A 20,519-nucleotide genomic window follows, 5' to 3' on the forward strand; every position below is an offset into this window, starting at 1 on the left:
GTATTAAATGTAGTTAATACAGCTTCAAACCATTATATGCCACTGTTATATCAGAGTTAGTAGTGATAATAAAGGAAACCCCATGCTTTATAAAGCCAGGGCAATTCCTCTTTGTTCATGCCTGTTGTTTAAAATGGGCATAAAGGCCCGCGCACAGCCCAGACACGCCACTAGATGACAGCACTGTCTAACCAATTAGCTTGTGAAAAATAGCAATATTCCCAACTCCATATCGCTGTAAGGATGTGGACTGTCCCTTCCTGTTGTAGTGCCGAGAGAGCCACCGTACCGCCTCACACCGGAGCAGGAATACAGGCACTCATAACGCGATTATGTCTGGATTTTCGCCGTGTGTGTCAAAAACACGGAGCTGTTTTTTCTACCGTGGCACCGTGTACAGGTTTATATATTAGGGAATGCTGTTATGTTATTCTACGGGTAGCTGGTAACATAGCAGGCCTGTCTATTGCGCTGCCAACCCTTGTTTCCTTTCCAGTGTCAATGATTGTCCTCCCCTCACTCTCATGGCGGAGACTAAAATAATATATCACATAGACGAGGAGGAGACTCCTTATCTGGTCAAACTCTCCGTTTCTCCGGACAAAGTCACATTAGCGGATTTTAAAAATGTCCTCAACAATCGACCGGTCAATAGCTACAAATTCTTCTTCAAATCGATGGACCAGGATTTTGGGTAAGTGGCCACCATGATTATTATTAGCCTTTTCGTCTTGTTCACTTGCCATTTATTATTGCAGTGTGTGTTTAATAAGTGTATTGCAGGGCGTGATAGACAGCATCAGACGGTGTTAGCTGCAACATTGTTACATGTGAGCAAACTACAGTGCCATGTCTGTTTCCATGCTCCTGGCACCTGCTCATTATTACTACCCTGTGCGCAGTGGAGGAGACATACGATTGTTTGAAGTGGTCCCAGATCTATCCTAATGACTCAGCCCTGCATGTACACACAGAGCCAGACCCTGCTCCGCGTATTAATGTCAATATATCAACCCATATTACTGTCATTATATGAGCCATGTGGACTGTTAACGAAAAAGCAATGTTGACAAAGGCTCCACATGTTCAAGTTCTCAGGTTTCATTTCGACTTGTTTTGTTTTTTTGGTTCCTCTTCCATTTGAAAGTGTATATCATAAGCATTTTTAAAACCGTTTTTTTTTACATTCACTTATTACAACCGATTACAACCCAGGAAGTTGCCTTTACTCACAGACACACACAAACACACACAATGGACTGCAGGTGAATCCCAAGGGAATATGGCAACCACAAACCAGTGGATGTGGTTGTTAAAATGCAATCGTGTAACCAACTTCTGCATTTAATTACCCCACCTGTCAAACTGAACAACTTCCTCATAACCTAGATGTTTAAGCAGATAACGTATTATACGGAGTTATTACAGTAAGGCATGTTTGTTTCCTGATAAATACAGATAGATGGATAGCTAGATAGATAGTCATAAATATAGATAGACAGATAGATATATAGATAGATAGAAAATTCTCTGTTAATGCAGCAGCAGGTTATCAGGCATTAGGAGTAAAATCTACATAGTAAATATGACAACAGTAACAACATATATATCTATGTATCCTTTTATTAGTATCCAAATAGGGCACAATGAGGCACAATGTTTGCCGTGTCATCATATCCCACTGTCGTTTTGGTCATGTATTAATTACTGTACTGTCATAAGGAGAGAGAGTAATCAAATTAATGATTAAACCTATGTTTAAGCTGAAAGCTGATTAATGTAGCATTAATTATGGAACAAAAAATGAATTCAGAACACACTAGATATCATGTAAATGTATTTTTTGCAAATGATTATAGACACATTCAGTAGAATTTCTCTTTGTCTTCTTTTATTTTGATTGTGAATTTCCCTTTATAAGTCACAGAACTTCCACTGGATGTTGGATTTATTAACTATTTCTGTATTTAAAAGTCTCTCTGTTCTGCTCTTTGTATTCCTGTCCTGATTTTAAAGAGTTACTGCAGCTCTACAAAGCACTGCGGCTCTCTCGGTCAGCGAGATCTACTTCTATCAGGCCTCTGCTGAGGATGACATATTTGTGTCAGTTACTGTTTCTCATTCCAGTCTGAACAGTCAGACACGATCCCACACACATTAATATCCGGCACTGCAATCGCAAACATTATTGGAGGAAATGCAGAGGCAGACAGTGTCATTGAAGCCAAACATCACAGATTTCCACTGCAGCCTGACCTTGTGAGGGAAACTAGCTCTTCCTGGTGCAGGCTTGGAGCTCCGCTTTGTCCCGGCTTCCTGCCTCGGCTGCAGGCCGGCTGCTCGCTGGGCCTCAGGTGATCCACAGGCAGATTATGGAAACAAACAAAGCATGTTTGCGTTCTCCACATGGTGATGTGGCTCTGTGTTGCTAAACAAACCGCCACACCAGGCCGACCGGCTGCTGCATGTGCGTCAACAAAGCATGTTAAACGGTGGTGTGAATTGGACATTGTCAAAAAACGATGTTTCACACAGGGCTGGTATACACAGTTTACAAAGGCGTCTCCATCAGCATTCCAGCCTTTGAGATAAGGTTGAATATTCAGGCTCCGTGTGCGCCGTATGGTACTGGCACAGCATGGAAGCAAAACCCAGTCAAAGGCACAGAGGATAGCAGCGCTTTGTGGTAGCCATTCTGGCTGTACTGCATACACACAGACAGTATGGCTGCTGGAGAATTAGCAAGGGAGGAATAAGACTGCTGAGCAGAGAGGGAAAACATCAAATCCCTTGCAGTTATAGACTGTGTTTGAAATGTAAATGAGCAGTCAGTGCAAGGTCCTCTGTAGTAGACCCCCTGTTGTGCAGGAAAAACCAGCCACTCTCTTATGGGATTGCTGAACTACATTTGTGCTGGCAATATCAGCTCTCTCAGCAATGGCCACACAAATCTGATAAACGGTTTTGCCCCCAAAACGCCTCGGCTTACTCGGTGAACATGTCATTGAAGCTCCCTTTGGGATCAGGAATTACATGCAACCACGGGCTGTGGCATCTCCGTCCACACAACACGGCACAGCAAATTAGACGATGAACGTTTCTTTGTGCAAATTTCATACCTCAGTTGTTTTTCCCCCCTTACTTTTCATTCAGTCATCAATATTCATAAGACAGGAAGCGGGAGGCTGTGTTGTTTATCCCACTTAGGGTTTTTGGAGACTTCAAGGTGATGATATGGTGTTTTGTCATTGCCACTGGTGGTGAGTGGGTTTGAGACCTCACTATAATGCAAGTCACAGCGGCACTCTGGAGCTGAGGAAGCAGCCAAGCTGAAGCTCTGAAAGAAACAGTCTTGTTTGTGCCTTAGAAAGCGGGGGGCTGTTAGGGGAATCTTTCTTCTGCTGAGGTAGGGCTGTTAAGCCCCTGTAGTTTGAGGACAAAAACCTGCAGCTTTCTGCACAAAGCACCTTTCACCACTCCTGTTTTTGCTTTGACGGATTTCGAAGGTTATCCCGTATTTTTGTCTCTTAGCATTAACAACAACGCCCTCATGGCTGAAAATGACCCGATACATCTGAGTTTGGTTATGATGATGCTGAGAAAATCACACAGTGATGGTACTAAATGTGACGTTAACAGTGTGAATGCTGTTATTAATAGCCTTTTAGGTGGTGAATGTCAAATGTAGCTGTTTACTGAGTCAGAGTCATATTGAAGTCAATCTATTTGCAACTATGTTTGACTACAAATATTTTGCTTCCCTGTTTATAGTAACATTAGCATCAGCCCACCAAAGTCCTTGGACGGCTGGTCGGTGTTGGCTGGCTTCTCCTTGGCTGGTTTCTGGTTCAGGCTGTAACTACCCAGCCCTCCTCTGTGTCTAAAGCAAAAACAAACGCGTCTAATCTTCCCCGGCTACACAAATATCTCCAACAGTTGAATATTCAGCAATCAGCTGGATAAATCTTATGTCATTATTCTGTGAAATCTGTTAGGACCCATTTAAGCTGTCAGCTCTTAAGAAGTCAGATCTGTGACAGCAGCCCACGCCACACATATGCTTCTCTAAACAGGGTTACTGTGTGTGTGTGTGTGTGTGTGTGTGTGTGTGTGTGTGTGTGTGTGTGTGTGTGTGTGTGTGTGTGTGTGTGTGTGTGTGTGTGTGTGTGTGTGTGTGTGTGTGTGTGTGTGTGTGTGTGTGTGTGTGTGTGTGTGTGTGTGTGTGTGTGTGTGTGTGTGTGTGTGTGTGTGTGTGTGTGTGTGTGTTAATTTGTGTGTCGATGCTTGTTAACTATTCAGGCTCCTGATATCAGATTGAGGCTGAAAAGAAGGCTGTCCATGAGTATTTCACCACATGATTAACGACGTCATTTGTTTTTGCTGGAGTTGATTCTTGGTTCTTCTGGTTTTTATAATGGATACAAATATGTTGAGAGACTTACTTTACATGCAACTTTTTCCAGAAACTGAAATAAGCTGCAGGTTAGCAAGTGGAACAGGTTTTATTTTTCCTGTCAAACATTAGAAAGATTCATTGCTGATATTTCTTTTGCGCGGGCCACTCCCACATCCTCTCAAGTCACCTTACAGCTGGTCATGCAGCTTGAGAGGATGCAAACACTTCCTACGTAACCAGCAGCTGGCAGCCTCAGCCCTCGCCTCCCTCCCTCCCTCTTCCTCCCTGAGGTGGAACAGGCCGCAGAGGCAGACTCTGGTCGTCAGTCCCGGCCACAAGGCTACGTTATCTCCGTCCACCACTCCCAGCAACACAGCTCCCCCAGCAGCAGAGCGCACAGAAACACAACAGGCTTGGCTAATCATTTCAGTAGCAGCGAAGTTCTGGCAAACAAGAAGTGAAAAGGAAAAGCTGTGAAGTCGCTGTCAGAGACACCCCTGCATAAAATCTTGTTAGGCTTTTCTGCTACTCTCAAGTCGCGCCTCCCCCTTCTCATGTACCACGTTCAAAGCCGGGAAGCTAAAGTGAGATCTCCAGAGTTCGTAAATACTTAGTTGTATCAATTCAGGGAAAATCCTTTTGCAAAGAAAACCAAATACTGTGCACAAACACATACAGAGGGTTATAAGGGGAGCTGTTAAATAATAAGAGGGTGTTTTGCCAAGTGTTTGTGTGTGTGTGTGTATGAAAGGGGTTTGCCAGCACATTTCCGATACCCCTTCCCTAAATCCAACTTGATGTACAAGCAGTTGTGGCGACTGGCTGCTGCTGAACTGTGTCCATGCAGGTCAAAGGGTAACTGGGAGGTATTTTTGTAGGTAATTTACAGCCGAGAAGAACGCACTGTGCGAGGCTCACACACTAGATCACTCTATTTATACACGGTCCTGTGCCTTCACGTCCTGTTCTAAGGACATATCTATTAGGGCTTAGCGATTTCTACAAACATTTAATGTAATTAGTTTAACTGACATTGCAATGGTAACACGAGGCAAACATATTGAGGGGGATGATACTTATTCAATTTCTTATTTTCATTTAAATATTTATTAAAATTATCCTGGTGGGATTTTTTTTTTTTTTTGCGAGTATCTGTACCAAATAAAATATGTTTTGCTGCAGAGTATAAATTGAATGATAATAGTCTCTGCAGCACCACAATACTTGTTTCAGAATGGTATTTCTTTGCACACGATTTGTCTTGAACAAATATTACACCTCAGGCTTATTCACTAATCCACTATTTGAGTAAACTCTGATAAATTATTCAGGCCATCAGTGGACATTGTAACAGATGTACTGTAACTATTAGACTTGTGTATGGCCTAATCCTTACCAGTTTGACCGGCCCTTATCACATTGTTTTGCTTAGTGTTAATGAAAGGAGGCTTTGATGTCCATAAACCCATAAATAGTGATTTATTCTAAGATTGTATCATCTCTGCTGCTCATTAAGCTCAGCAAGGGTGCGAAGCTTGAAAGCCATGTGGGAAACGTGACTTACAAAGCGTGAATGTCTCAGAGTGTATTAACCACGCAGGGAAAGGAAGTGTCTCCTCACTGCATTGTGTTGTACTTGTTGTTGCGCTGACTCTGTGTCCTGCTCCTGGACGGCTAGCCTGACTGCATCTGTCTGTCTGTTCCCCAGGGTTGTCAAAGAAGAGATTTCCGATGACAACGCCAAGCTGCCCTGCTTCAACGGGAGAGTAGTTTCCTGGGTAAGTGAGATGGATGGTTCCCCTCTCTGCTGGCTGTGAAAGCTCAGCTCTAACCACAGATATGTTGAGCACTCATAGATCATGTAAATGTAGCATTGCAACGCCCCCACAGAGCTTTCTGAACACTCTTCACCTCGATCTCACTGTTCAGCTGTATTGTATAGGTGTGGGTGATTCCATTAGATATGAAACATAGCTACTGTTACAAATCCAGTGTAACCGATCTGATGGTCAGTAACTATATTGACAGGTTTCCTACGGTCATTAAAAACCTGGAAAAGTCATGGAAATTCAAAATGCAAATTCCAGGCCCTGGAAAAGTTATGGAAAACAATATTTTTCCCAAGGTTTTTGAAAAGTCATGGAAATGTAACCAAAGTTGCATCAAATATAATTTATATTTTATTTAATCGCCTTTAGTCTGTGGGAGCTAGTAAGCCAACTATTTGATTTGTTTTAGACATGTTTCATATGCAGACCTTATTTTCCAGCTTACCATGTTAAAATAAAAATGTTTCAGTGGTACCGCTGAGAAGGAGTAATTTTTTTGGTCATGGAAAATGAGGTAAAGGTCATGGAGAAGTCATTGAAAATCTTTGGCGAAAAAGTGTTTGAACCCTGTATTGACTTCTGTAGCTTTATAGTGAATTGTCATTATGGAAGACAAGTAGTGCTCTAAGCCTAAATCCCCCTCAGGGACAATAAATTATGATACATCAAATAAATCTGTCATTTGAAAGGAAGAAGCAACATGTGAGTTATTGCTCTGTCATAAAGAACAGATGAGACAAGCACATGCTTGATATATTGATGGAAGAATAAGATAAGAGCAAGAATGTATAAATAAGTTTAACAGGTTGCATGTTTGGTGGCTTTTTGTTAATTTATATTAACAATCCAGATATGATCCAGAATATTATAATTGAGTGATCTCTGTAGGGGAAATGCCTTAGTGCTCCACAGGGGGGTCAGAGGTCAGAGTCAGGGACACAGTGGTGGCTTTAGAGTCGTTAGTGACTGTCCGTTGCTCAGTATCCCTTACACAGTGTCGTTACTAGCAACATAACTTAAGCCTGTACATAAATGTGGGCTCACTACTTTACTGCTGCTCAACCACCAGTTAGCCCGAGTTAATGCATCTTCATGATTAATTCACATTTGATTTACCAAAATAATACGCTCTGCCAGTGGTCCCAAATGATTCTTAAGCAGGGCAAACATTTCATAATAAGATTTATTTTAAGATACCAACATTTCACTTTTGGTCATTTTTAAAGATGTTGATAATTGATTGATCATTTTATTAATTGATATAAATGAACTGGTAAGTATCATTATATCAGCAGCCTGTCATGCAATTAGTGTATTGTGTGAATCTAGGTGTATTCAAGCCGCTTCAAATAGTATCAGAGTTTCTAAAAGCAATCATGTTGATTACAATTTGTATGCTATTTTCTTCAGTTTTAATATGTTAAAAAAATACATTTAACAAATGCAAATGAACAAATCTCAGGATACCCTTTGCCCAACATTAAGGCAGTACTTATGTAAGGCGCTTCCTTTCATGCCTAATACATTCAGATCAAAACCATGTTCTTAAGGCATTGTGACTTAGGCAAACTTAAACAGATTCAATAAACATGAGAAATAATATGCTGTTTATGTGTCTGATATACAAACATACACTACTTTAAGTGTGTAGGGGTCACCAATGTGATGTGCTGTACTAATAACAGGTGATAATGACCGTATTAATTGGATCAGCACAACACATTAAATACAGTTTTATTTATAAATGTCATCTTGTCATTAAGTATTTCCACTAATTCAGTAGGGCTCTTAAAGGTTAGCTTAGTTAAAATAATCCTGATAAGCTTCATGCATTTAGGAGAGAAAGAAGGCACTGGTGTGGGATTAGGAATCAGCATCAGGAGAGACAAAAAATCAGATCAGTGCATCTCTAAAGTGTGGAGATATTTACACTTCAGCACACAGACACAAAAGGTGATAGGAAATGAGCAGTACTACCAGCCTTTGACATGGAGAAAATAAGAAGTAGTCCACAGGGTTCATTTAAGAAGCTGGTGACACCATAGTGACACCATTGAATCCCAAAGGCTGGCTTTAGAATAATCATAGTCCATGCCGTTGTTATTCTTCCACGGCTGCCTGCTTTAGCTGTCATTATTCTGGCTCAGATCAAAGGAGAGAAGTTGTATCTGTGGGTCATTGTTCATCACCCTTTGTACTGACTGTCAACTGAGTAGAAGCAGTGTGGCCTTTTTAGGTTTTCTTCCATGTTTGTTTCCCAAGTTGTTTTGCGTTGCCACCAGTCTACTCGTCCTCTTTGCCGCATCTCGGCCTTTACTCACACGTACACAAGATGTGCTTGTTGCCATATTTCCTGTGTGTTTCACTTTGAGTGTTGCAAAGTCTGTTTTTTTATCTTCTTTGTCCTCAGTTTAGGGCTAGGTAGGGCTGGGCAACATATAGTGATATTAGATATCCTCCGAGATCAGGGGTGTCAAACTTAAATACAGTGGGCCAAAATAAAAAAAGATGTACTAGTCGAGGGCCGGACTGGTTCAATGTTTATTGCAGAACTTATTGAAATTAACTTATTGCACAAACCTGGAACTAACAAAGCTTAAATTATTGCCTATAAAAACAACATTAAATAATCAGTTGCATTCATTTCTTATGGCTCTATCTGCAGAGTCATTTCTTATGATTACATTTTTCCACAGGCCAACCACAGCTTCAAAAAAACAATTCCCCTCAAAGAAAAAAACAAACATGCCCTGTTGTCTCAAGAAACAAAGTGAAGAAGGAAACATCCATTAAACTCAGTGTGCTGCTCTGTGATGCTAGTTCAAGCCAGATACTTGGCATCTCATCTCGGGTGCAAGTTCATCGATGTTTGGGCTCAGGCTCTGAGCTGAGGAAACCCTCAGGATTGAGTGAAGTGTAATATACCGGCGGGCCAGATCTAATAGGAATTAAAAATTATCCTGCGGGCCGAAATTAAATCCACCAAGGGCCTGATTTGGCCCCCGGGCCTTGAGTTTGACACACGTGTCCTAGATATATCCTAATACCGTAAGGTTTGTTGTGTTTTAAAGGCTGCAGTACAGTAAAGTATTTTTCTGAATACATCATGCTGTTCTACCTTTTCCATTATTTGCTTTTACCCGTTTAGTCATTACATTTACATTGCTGATGATTATTTATAATTATTTAAGTCCCAGACGTACAGTATTGATAGCAAGATATTCAGTCAAAAATGATTGTGATATTTTTCATTTCTTTATGATTCGCACAATTTAAAAATACACAAACACAACAGATACAACATTATAAACAGTGCAAGAAGACTGAAATAATCAGGCTTATTTAAATCCTCTTCCTAAATAATGTTCAAAATCTCAATAACGACATATACTTCACTTAAAACTTAGATGTTTTAAATGTTCTTCCTAATGCCAAATTGTTGCTATTAATCAACAGCAGATTTATCAATGTTTGTGTTTCTCTAAGTGTTAAATATGTCTGGTCTCTAAAGAAAAATCTTTCCTTTGTTCCAACTTCTCCCTCTCAGCTGGTGCTGGCAGAGAGTACCCACTCTGATGGAGGGTCTCAGTGCACAGAGAGCCATCCAGAGCTGCCCCCTCCTCTGGAGAGGACAGGGGGCATCGGAGACTCACGGCCCCCCTCCTTCCAGTAAGTATGCTGATTACTGCCTGTCATATATGCACAATTTCACACACATACATGGGCAATGCAGGCAGATGTATTCAAGCACAACTTTCTGTGCACTAGGTGACCTTTTTATTTCACAGCGCGCCATATGTGCTAATCAGAATGTGGAAGCTCATCAGAGAGATTTTTCCTCCCAGGCTCGTATGGGAGGTGGTTTATACACCGTGTGTGAATATGGCATGAAGTATGTACTACTCAAGTGTGGGAACATGCACGGGTGTGAGTATTTCTTCCACTTGTGTATGTTCCCTCCCGCCCACTCAACCATGGACTAAGGCGTTAGTTTGCTCATCGATGTAAACATGATGCGTATGTCGCTGCTGCTGCTGATTCTTGAAATAGTCTGCACGGCATAAACATCTTCAGGCAAATACTGGCACTCAGTGAGGCCCTTTGTATTCACTCACTAAGAGCATTCATCCATGCCCGGCTAATAAAGGCAAATGTGGACCAAAAACACATTGGTGCCTTAAAAGCTCAGAGACAGAGATTTTGCTCGACAGCCTGATGACTCTTACCTGAGCCCAGACTTTGACTCCAAACTGGCAGATTAGAGAATATGACTGCACTTGCTAAGGAGAAGTTGCTAGCTAAATATAGCTAAAAGGGCTGGGGGCAGTGGGGGCGAGGGTTGTTGCCGTTATGGCGCTGGAGTAATAGGGCTGAGGCTCTATATTGAGAACATGCAGTCTGTCATGTCTTAGTGTATCTCTTTATCCAGTGTTTGACATCTCAGCTCTGGTTTGCCCTCTGTGGCCCGCCCCCTGCTGTTCTGCTGTCAGCTGTCCTGATGAGTTTATATTTCCCGGCCAGCTTTCACTAGGACTACTGCCCCCTTGTGGAGCAAAAAGACAGTGTGTCGGCCCCCTTACCCTACTAAGGGGTCACCTACTGTCCAAGGGCCAAAATTAATCCAAGAGACACTTTCGGGGGCTAGAGATTTATATATATATAAATCATAATAAATCATATATATTTTTATATATAATTGATTAATATTTTCACTTTATTGAAAGAAATAACATATTTTTTTTATAAGCCTGTATCCGGGGTAAGAAAACTGAAAGCAGTCCTGATCGGCAGGGAAAGGAATCAACTTTTTGATTAATACCGTGTCCTGATTGGTGGGAAACGGTTTCAGGATATAAGAAAATGGTTTGCCAGGCACACATATCTCAAATAATGTCTGCGCTGCCATTTCCCCACATAAACACAACAGTCTGCAATGAAACGGTTGTGTCCTGTGTGCTCCACTTTCTCCTAGGCGAACCGGTAACTTTCTTGTTAACCCGTTTTGGTTTAAAAACAGAATAAGGTCTGTTTTTTGGTTTTCTGTTTTTCTGTTTTGGTTTTAAAACAGAAAAGAAAAGAAAAACACCGGTTTTTAGTTTTTCCTATTTGATTTTGAAACGAAAAAAAATAAGAACGAACCATACACGGATTAAACATAAACTTCTCCTCATATCTTTTTAATAAAAGTAATCATCATCTTTATATATATCACCTTTGGGAATGTAGTGTGTTGATCAAGGACACAACAACATTTTTAGAAAAGCGTGGGGCTGGAACCCGTGTAACTCGAAGTGACATGAGTGAGGGGCGAACGCACTAACCACTCCGCCAACGCCACATTCACCCTTGCTGTGCGGGCCGGATGAGAATGTCTGGCGGGCCGGATGTGGCCCGCGGGCCGCCAGTTGATGATCACTGCCGTACGTCATATCCCTAGCCCCCTCCCTCCCTCCCCCTTTCTTTTCTCCCCTTTGAGTCAGACAGGCAGGCCTTTCTCTCAGAGAAACAGCGTGGTGAATTTCCTATAGCAGACGTCCTCTCGTTCTTAAGTGAATCAAGTCTTCCGCCCTCTACCTCTCTGTGTAAATAGCTAGAATATTATTACCACTTCATTTTCTCTTGTGCTTTATTCATGCATCTCATGTGTTTGTCTGCGTGAATGGCTCTATTTGATGAGTGCGCAGAATAGGTGTTTTGGCCGGAGAATGCACCCAACTGATGTGCTTCTGCCTGGTAATCCGGATTAACGGACATTAAAAGCACCCATCTCCATTTCCCCAGAGGGAGGGGGTGGCAATTGGCAGCAGAGAAGGGGCCTGTTGGGTGGGGGGGAGTTGAAAGGGGTGGCATTTGTTCACAGCTGCAGCCTAGCGCCTTGGATAATCCCCCCCCAGATCAGCAGACCTGCCGCCCTGCGGCCTTTGACAGTCTGACAGACAGGCAGTCACCGCCACATCTATACTTACAGCGCTGTCGGATCACCACAAGTGCTTCCAAACTATGAACCTACGGGGATATTTGCATACATGCACTGACCTGTGCTGGTAGAGCCTGGCCCAGGTGCACCCATTAGCCCGCTGTAGCAGGAGCGTGTATGCACGCCTCATCGAGCACTTTACCCCGCCGAGTGAACACGGCACACACAGCATCTTGTCTCCTCTTGTGTTTATGATTTGCATTGATCGTCCACAAAGAGCCACCAAAGTGTGGAGTGGACATTGCTTCTAAATTGCTGCAGGGTGATGTTTGTGTCTCTATTTTCCTGTTTGCACACTGTGAACATGAAACAGTTTGTATATGCCATTTGAGCGTGCATGAATGCATGAGCGCGCCTGCATGAAAGTAAAAAATGTTATGCAGGTGTAAAGTACGTGTTGTACACATGCCTAACTGTGTGTGACAGACTGACAGGGTAGAGTAGAGTTCTCACCAGCTTCAGGTTTCCTAGCTGCTGCGTGGGTCCCTTAACCCCGGAGCCTGAGGCCACAGCGTCTCCAGCCCACCGACAGAATAACAATCTGCCCTCGAGCCCCTTCAGAACCCCCAGGCTCCTCCCAGACCCCAAGTACACGGGCCAGCTCATTGCTCAGCCCACACCTGAGCTACCACTTATCGCTTTTTTATACAATCTGTCATTCTCCCCTCTCTCTCTCTCGTCTCTCTCCCAATCATGCTTCAGGCACCATCTGGGCTTTCAATAGGTCTCATTAATGCCAGTATTGTCCAGAGTGGCTCCCTCTCAGGGGGTCTGGTCATTAGTGACACTTAGTAAAAAAAACATCACATACCGCACAACAATGGAACTGCTACTTTGGCCACAGGGATTGGATTTGAAACAGAGTCATAATATGAGTTGCATACTCCCCTGAGGCTGAATGGCAGGCATACAGATATTGTTACAGACAGAAGTATACTGTACTGTGTGGGGATTATGTTCAGGAGCCTTGGTCACAGGCCGGCTAGAAATCATTCATTTTGAATACTTTCTGTGAGGGAGGGGATGTGTGTTTTGAATATGAATCTGACCTAAGTTTTCCGATGTGTGTCTTGCAGTGCCAACGCGGTTAGCAGTCGAGACGGCCTGGACACCGAGACGGGAACGGAGTCACTCCTGAGCCACCGCAGAGAGAGAGAGAGGGAGCGCGCTCGCAGGAGAGCGAGAGAAACTGAGCGTGAGTATTATCAGCCAAGAACAGACGGACCCTAAAAATGCAATTATCTTGTCATTTTGGAGTTATAACATTTCAGTGCCCTTAACTCGACACCTAACTGTCTTTAAAACAAATTGGACAGACTATCGACATGTATGAAAAAAGGCCCCTCAGGGATCAAATGGTGTGTATTAAACTTCAGCTATGTGAGGCCATGAATAGATACCCTAATTCTCAGCATAGCAAGGAATTAATAAGTTCACTGAATGTCAACATATCTGGAGCTCACTGTCTTTCCCAATGATTGTCCTTCTCCTGTTTCCTGCGTGTGGCTCAGGTTTATGGTCAGAGGCTATTTTCCACCAAGTAGTCAAACTCCAATCATGTTCACTAACTATACCTTGTCAAAGAACTCTAGTGTTTTGTGAAATATCACCGGAAAGGCTTCTGCTTTGATTGATGACATATAAATTGATACTATAAACTGTCTACCTAGAGAAAGGAATTCTTGAAGGAAATGATAAGGTTCTTGCTTTTAAAAGCCCCCGAAGAACTGTAATCAAATGTGAACTGCTTTCTTGTTTTGACATTTGATTGCACCAATTTCCTGGACAGTTTTCTTCCTGCTCCTACGAAATGACTGCCCTCCTATACAGGCTCAATGATTTTCATACAGAATATAAAACATAAACTTTCTACGTAGAAAATGAATTCTAGAAAGAAATACTAAGGATCCCGAGAACTGTAATCAAATGTGATCTGCTTGCTTGTTTTGACATTTGATTGCAGCAATTTCTTATCAAAATAATTTAGCTTTCTTCCTACGCCTGCAAAATAACTGCCTTCCTTTACAAAAGCCTGCCAGGCAGCATCACATGACTGCACATGGCAGAGTATGCTGGTGCTGCAGTAAAAGGTGTGTTCTGTTATCAGCATAATCATACCTGCGATAATTTGCCATATCCGCTTCCTGTTGTTGTCACACAAACATCTTGGCAGAATTAGTTTTTTTTGATTGCAGGAAGTAATAAATCAGCAGCGTATGATGCTGGCAGTCTGCTGTTGTTTTCCCTCACAGCATAGCCAGTTGTCTCTCGGTCTCAACCCTTTACTGCACGCTTCCTGGCGCATTCATTAAGCCATTAGTCTCACAGAGGACTGCATCAGATTGAGATTTTAGGAAAAGCTGTCTTGGATGCTGGAAAAACATCAACTTGATCATCAACTAATCCATCGCATCACCCTTTTCCATCTTGTCGTCATGTTTGTGACTTGGCTAAAGCTCAGATCCACTGCTGCTCACTGCCAACTGCACATCTGCTGTTTGTGGCTGATGCGGAAATAACTTCAGCTTGATGAACTCTGCGTCTGTCCTCCATCCTCCTCTCTGTGTTGACTGACCCCAACACACATCTGACACTATCATACAGACGACAGAAAAGCATTACCTAATGATCACACACACACACACACACACACACACACACACACACACACACACACACACACACACACACACACACACACACACACACACACACACACACACACACACACACACACACACACACACACACACACACACATTCTTTCTTTCTCTGTTTCCTCGCCTGCTACTTTGTTCGCTCTATTGAAGTGAACCATAGGGGGAATGGGGTGGGTCACTGCAGTTTCATGGGTCATACACAGGGGTGCACATAACTGGTACGCAGGTACGCATGCGCGGCAACAATCTGAAATGCGTAACGTCACTTGTGTCACTACGCGCCTTTGCGTACCTGATAGGTCATCAAAACAAAATACCTATTTCGTCTACACGTGTTTCTTGTCAACACTCCGTGGAGTAAATGTCCGAAGCCACTTTGCCGTTTAGCTCCCTGCAAAAATCTTCTGACTTTCTATGACTGATTGAACTGGCTGCTGGCCGTGCCGCGCAGGACATAACCGACGGACCTGTGAAGCTTTACAGGATCCAGAGGCTTAGATCACTGGACGACAGAGTTGGTCGCCGTGTGCACAGACAGGGTTAAACTCCGCCAACTGGCTGCGGCTGGAGACTCCCCTGTGCACATTCTGTGCCCCGTGCACACACTGGAGAAGCAAGCAAAATCAGCTGATCACAATGTTCACGCGCAGTGGTCAAGCTGCTGCAGATTTATTTACAACAAAGTGGAGTAAAACACACAGCTGCAGACTTACTCAGGCTGTTAATGGAAGAGTTTGAAATCAGACAGAGGTGGAAGAAGTGTTACTCAAGTAAAATTAGAAAAGTATTATCATCAAAATGTAGTGAAAGTAGCGACAGTAAAAGTAGTCTTTGTGCAGATTGGTCCATTTCAGAATAATATGATATGTTTTATAATGATTGATCATGAAAGTGTTCTCAAAGCTGGTAAAGGTGCAGCTAGTCTGAATGACTTTGTATACTGCAGGGTAGCTTGTGGATTTACTCCCGGTGGAACTAAAGTCTGATTTAACACTTGATTACATTTCACATCATTCATCCAGATCTGTGAAGTAACTAAAGGTATTAAATACATGTAGGGGAGTAGAAGTACACCATGTACCTCTGAACTGTAGTGGAGTAGAAGAACAAAGTAGCATAAAATAGAAATACTCAAGTAAACTACAAGTATCTTAAATTGTACTCAAGTACAGTACTTGAAGAAGTGTACATTGTTACTTCCCACCTCTGAAATCAGATATGAAGTCATGTGATAATTCCTTAGTATTTGATCCTTCAACTTGGCCTCAGGAAATGCAAGGACTTCACATTTTTGGCAACCAGTTTTGGAGAAAGCAAATCGGAGGCTTAAAAAGAGACAGGGAGGTGCATCTTCATCATCTTCATCATCTAGCATGCAAGAAGTGTATATAGAGGACAGTGAAGGAGACACTGAGGAGGACAGTGAGGAAGACTGCACTTATTAACACCACGCTTCATGTGGGGTGAGTACCAAACGCTGTCTCCTGGTACTCATCTGAGTAACTCACTAAAAAGTTTATACGCACCCCTGGTCATACATCTAGCAAACAGCACCATATATTATTCTTTAATTTAGCTATGTTAGCTCCCCGGTTGCTGTCATAGTCACATGACCTGGATCTGCAGAAGGAGGCGGTAGCTCCACCTCTTTACCTCGCAGCCTGCAGCATCAGCAGGAATTCCCCCGTTACCTTATACACACGCTTCAAGGGATGTTTTCTCTTCGTGAATGCTAGCGGTTTGACAGTGATCAGGTAAAGTGCTCTGCCCTGGTAAACATATCCCTTTTTATTGTTTGCCTGCTGTTTCAGAATGAGTGTAGATCAATAATGCAGCAGTTGAACATCTTTGGAGGGTGAACAGGTGTAGGATGGAGTTATGGGATATGATCGGTTTCAACGCCGCCAGGTGCTCTGCATTTCAGACCTGAATGATCAGTGATTATGTAAAAGAGAACATTAATACCCTGAAAAAGAAAAACATATCCATTGCATTAAGTGTAATTCTGTTCAGTGCTGCTGGGATTTCAAGCTTAAGGTCAAAGAGAACATTGCTAAGCCAAAGCACTTATGCTTGTATTAAAGTATTAACCCAGAGCGCAAAAACAGCTGGTGAATCTACCCCCTTTATCAAAAGCACCCTCAAATCATTGTTTGTGAAGCAATGCTGCTCGGAGCATTTGGCATTTTAATAACCTGATGGTGTTTTCACCTGGGGCAGAGATGGGACAGCACATCATCTCAAATCCCTTATTATCCCTGTCCGGCAGAATAGCATCATCTGATTGGTCGTAGACAGAGTAGCAGTCATTGTATAGTTGTGTGCCGTGAGAGCGAGGGAGGAGGCAACACTTTCTCCTGACTCTCGGCTTCTCTGTGCGTCCGACGGATAAAGGCTCTGTCGGCTGTGGTGAGGGGGATTTGTTGTGTTTAGGCTTTTGATGATATATGAAATGTAATGATGTTATAGGATACATGTAATTTAATTTAGTGGTTAGTTTATAGCAGGTTATTTTCTATCATTACATTGGGATATTGGAAAGTAAATGAAGAAGGCTCTTGTTTTTCAGTAGGGAGAGGGATGAATTGTTGTTTGGAGCTTTTATAGACTGATGTTGTTTATGTAATGTTAACCCACACTACTTAGTTATATGTTCTTACTTTACATATTTACTATCTGCTGAGTGCATTATATTGATTTATGCCGTCAATAAAAAGTAAATAATAATCACAACTTTTGAAAAGGTCACGATTAATGTGTGCCCAAAGTAATACGTAAAAGGCTCGCCTACTTTTCTACTTTTTCTACTTTTCTTACCTAACATTCTTCGCAGAGCACCTCTGTGATTCTTCCCTGTTCACTGCCTCTATTGTAGATCAGCTGTGCAGCCTGTGAGCAGCCAGCCGGGGGGCAGAGAGCGTCTGGGGCTTTTAGAGAGAGGCGAGCACAGACGGAGCAGAGCACAAAGACACAGGTTTCAGTCTGGCTTGGTGAACCTGCCCTCCTGTTTTCTTCTCTCAGTCCTTTGTGCGTGGGAGGAAATATGGTGGTGTGAATCCTGACAGTGGATGTCATGTCCTGCTGATTGAGTGCTTCTCTGCAGTGGCTCGGCTTTCAGAGAAGCACCACCTGGGCGGAGCTGGCGATGGGAACTCTCACATTGCTGGAATGTTTTGCTTGCTCTCGGCGAATGCGCTGGCTGCCACGCCCTCTCTCTCTCCGCCTTGTGAGACCTTTCCAGCGAATCCGCTGCCACCCTGAGACAGCTCCACGGCGCTGGCTATGTACGTAAGGAGATGGGCAGGCTAGATTTACACTGCTGGGAATTTTGAAAGTGCAGTAAGGCAATACCAAGTCGCTCGTTTTAATTTAATTTTCAACTTTGTATGAATCACTTTGACTAGTTTACTTTAGCAGGGCTGGACCAAGGGCCTTTTTTTTCATTCAGAGCTTCTATGAGGTTTTCAAAAGTAAACTTCCAATGTTTGTTGTCATATTTAAGGATGTCATCACCTTTTAAAGAAGAATATATTTGTTTAATTTGGTTATTTAAACATCCTTTTTGTTGCTGCTACTCCATCCATTAATACAGATGCATACCTTCCTTACGTGCAGCAAGCAGGAGAGCAAACTTTAAACTTTGACTTAAGTAAATATTTTGTTTTTGAAAAACTAAATGCAAAAAAATATGGATTGAAGCAGAGTATCTAATTTGATAACAAATGTTGGACATTGTTGACATCTATCTTTTATTCATTACATTTTGATATAATAACTCTATCACCTCTATATGCTCGATATACATATATATTATAATCTTTATCTGCAGATGTGCAAAAATGCCATTAGAAAGTATTCAGTTCAGCCCGATGCTGTAGCCAATAGTTAATGATGCTGTATTCCATTCCCTTTCTTGTACTCTACTGTTAGTTCGGTTTTGTAGCTTATATGTTCAATAATGCTTACATTTAATCCACAGGTATTGAAGATGAAATGACTGCTGATGTTTCTGTCCTTGGCTCAGATTTATTTCCAGTTCCACCACTCTCACTTCCTCTCCTCCCTCTCTTGCTGATCTGATCCTTCGATAGCACCGTGACCTCCCGTCATACTCACTGCTGCTCTGCTCTCTCTCTCTCTAGTCCCTCGAATCAACGGTCACTCGAAATCAGAGCGCACTGCGAGGGACTCGGCCATGGGTTACGACAGCGCCTCAGTAATGAGCAGCGAGCTGGAGTCCAGCTCATTCGTGGACAGTGAGGAAGACGAAGATGCCAGCAGGTAACAACCACCTCACATCAAAATGTTTGTCTCTGAAACTGTATTGTTTTTCATAAAAGTAGTAAAAACAATACAATTCATATGCAGTAAATGCTGTTTCTGTGAAGCTTATAATGTTTGTTTTTTCCCTCATCTCTTCTTCCTGAGGTGTTTATTCACAATGATATTTTATTAGTTGTGGTTAGACATGAAACGTACCCTTATTTGTATCATCAATAATCTATTGTTTATTATTGATGAATCACAAAATGTCATAATATGTGAAATATGTCACATTTTCATGTTGCTTGTTTCACCTGCCCAACAATCTTATATATCTAAATAATCTATTAGCAAAGATACCAAACACACACAGTGCAGAAAAAGCCCAACATTTGTGAATTTGGAATGGCAAATGTTTAGCTTTTTTTGGGCTTGATAAAAAGCTTAACAATTATAATTATCAAAATACTTGCTGATTCATTTGATTTCAACTTATTGATTAATCGTTTAGGACTAGTCGTGGTTGATCCACCAGTAATATACTTTAAGTTATAATCAGCTACAGAAGTGAGTCATATTAAGTTAGGAATAAATGACAGTGTTTATAATGACAAAGGTAACATCATGAACTTACATATGCTGTGTTGTTGCTGCTACATGCAAAGGGTAAAGGCCTAACAGCCCTACTAACGTCAGCTAACAAAGGGACAATTGATTTGCATTGTTGTTCATTTAAAGAGCTGTTGTATTTTACTGTCACTTGTCTACCTCATCGTTTTCACTGCAGACAAAAAGTTTGTAATAGTGTCAGTTAACTTCTGTAATGTCCTATTCTTTGTCCACTTTCCTTTCCCTCTCCAATACTTCTCCTCTGCTTCTGTGTCTCAGGCTCAGTAGCTCCACAGAACAGAGTTCTTCTTCACAGCTGATGCGCCGACACAAGCGCCGCCGACGAAGACACAAAGTGGCCAAAATAGATCGGGTGAGCACTTCTGAGACACATCACGACCCCTGCTCAAACTCAAATTGACATTGAGTGTGGGAAACAGATGAGAAAGCAAATTGATATAGACTTTATGCCACTTTGATTATTTCTGATGAGCTCTTCTTATGTGATCCTCTTCTGCCTTTCCAGTCTTCGTCCTTCAGCAGTATCACAGACTCCACTATGAGCCTCAACATCATCACCGTCACGCTCAACATGGGTAAACCTGACACTTCAATAACGATCGTTCATTTTTTGGGAGTGTGGGCTTAGTTAAAAGCTCTTTAACACTGTTATTATAATTATAGATACAGTATGTATGTTCGAACATGACAATAATAATGTATTTTCTGTTTTGTTTTTTTCACTTTTTCACTTTTAACTTATTTGTTTCATCCCAACAAATATT

The 20,519-nt window shown here is 42.1% G+C and overlaps 1 protein-coding gene across 3 annotated transcripts in view; it reads left to right on the forward strand.

Annotated features, from left to right (window-relative positions):
• Positions 1-251: 251 nt before the first annotated feature.
• The window catches only part of LOC307035333 (segment polarity protein dishevelled homolog DVL-1-like), a 30,206-nt gene continuing 9,938 nt past the window's right edge, over positions 252-20,519 (forward strand). For all 3 annotated transcript variants that reach the window (XM_079674505.1, XM_079674506.1, XM_079674507.1), the window contains exons 1-7: positions 252-694; positions 6,105-6,174; positions 9,773-9,894; positions 13,279-13,397; positions 19,005-19,143; positions 20,014-20,107; positions 20,261-20,330. In XM_079674505.1, the coding sequence (XP_079530631.1) occupies positions 525-694; positions 6,105-6,174; positions 9,773-9,894; positions 13,279-13,397; positions 19,005-19,143; positions 20,014-20,107; positions 20,261-20,330 (784 nt within the window). In that variant the 5' untranslated portion in view covers positions 252-524. The remainder of the gene's footprint in view (positions 695-6,104; positions 6,175-9,772; positions 9,895-13,278; positions 13,398-19,004; positions 19,144-20,013; positions 20,108-20,260; positions 20,331-20,519) is intronic.

This window comes from Notothenia rossii (assembly GCF_949606895.1).
Source record: "Notothenia rossii genome assembly, chromosome: 4".
Classification (NCBI taxonomy): Eukaryota; Metazoa; Chordata; class Actinopteri; order Perciformes; family Nototheniidae; genus Notothenia; species Notothenia rossii.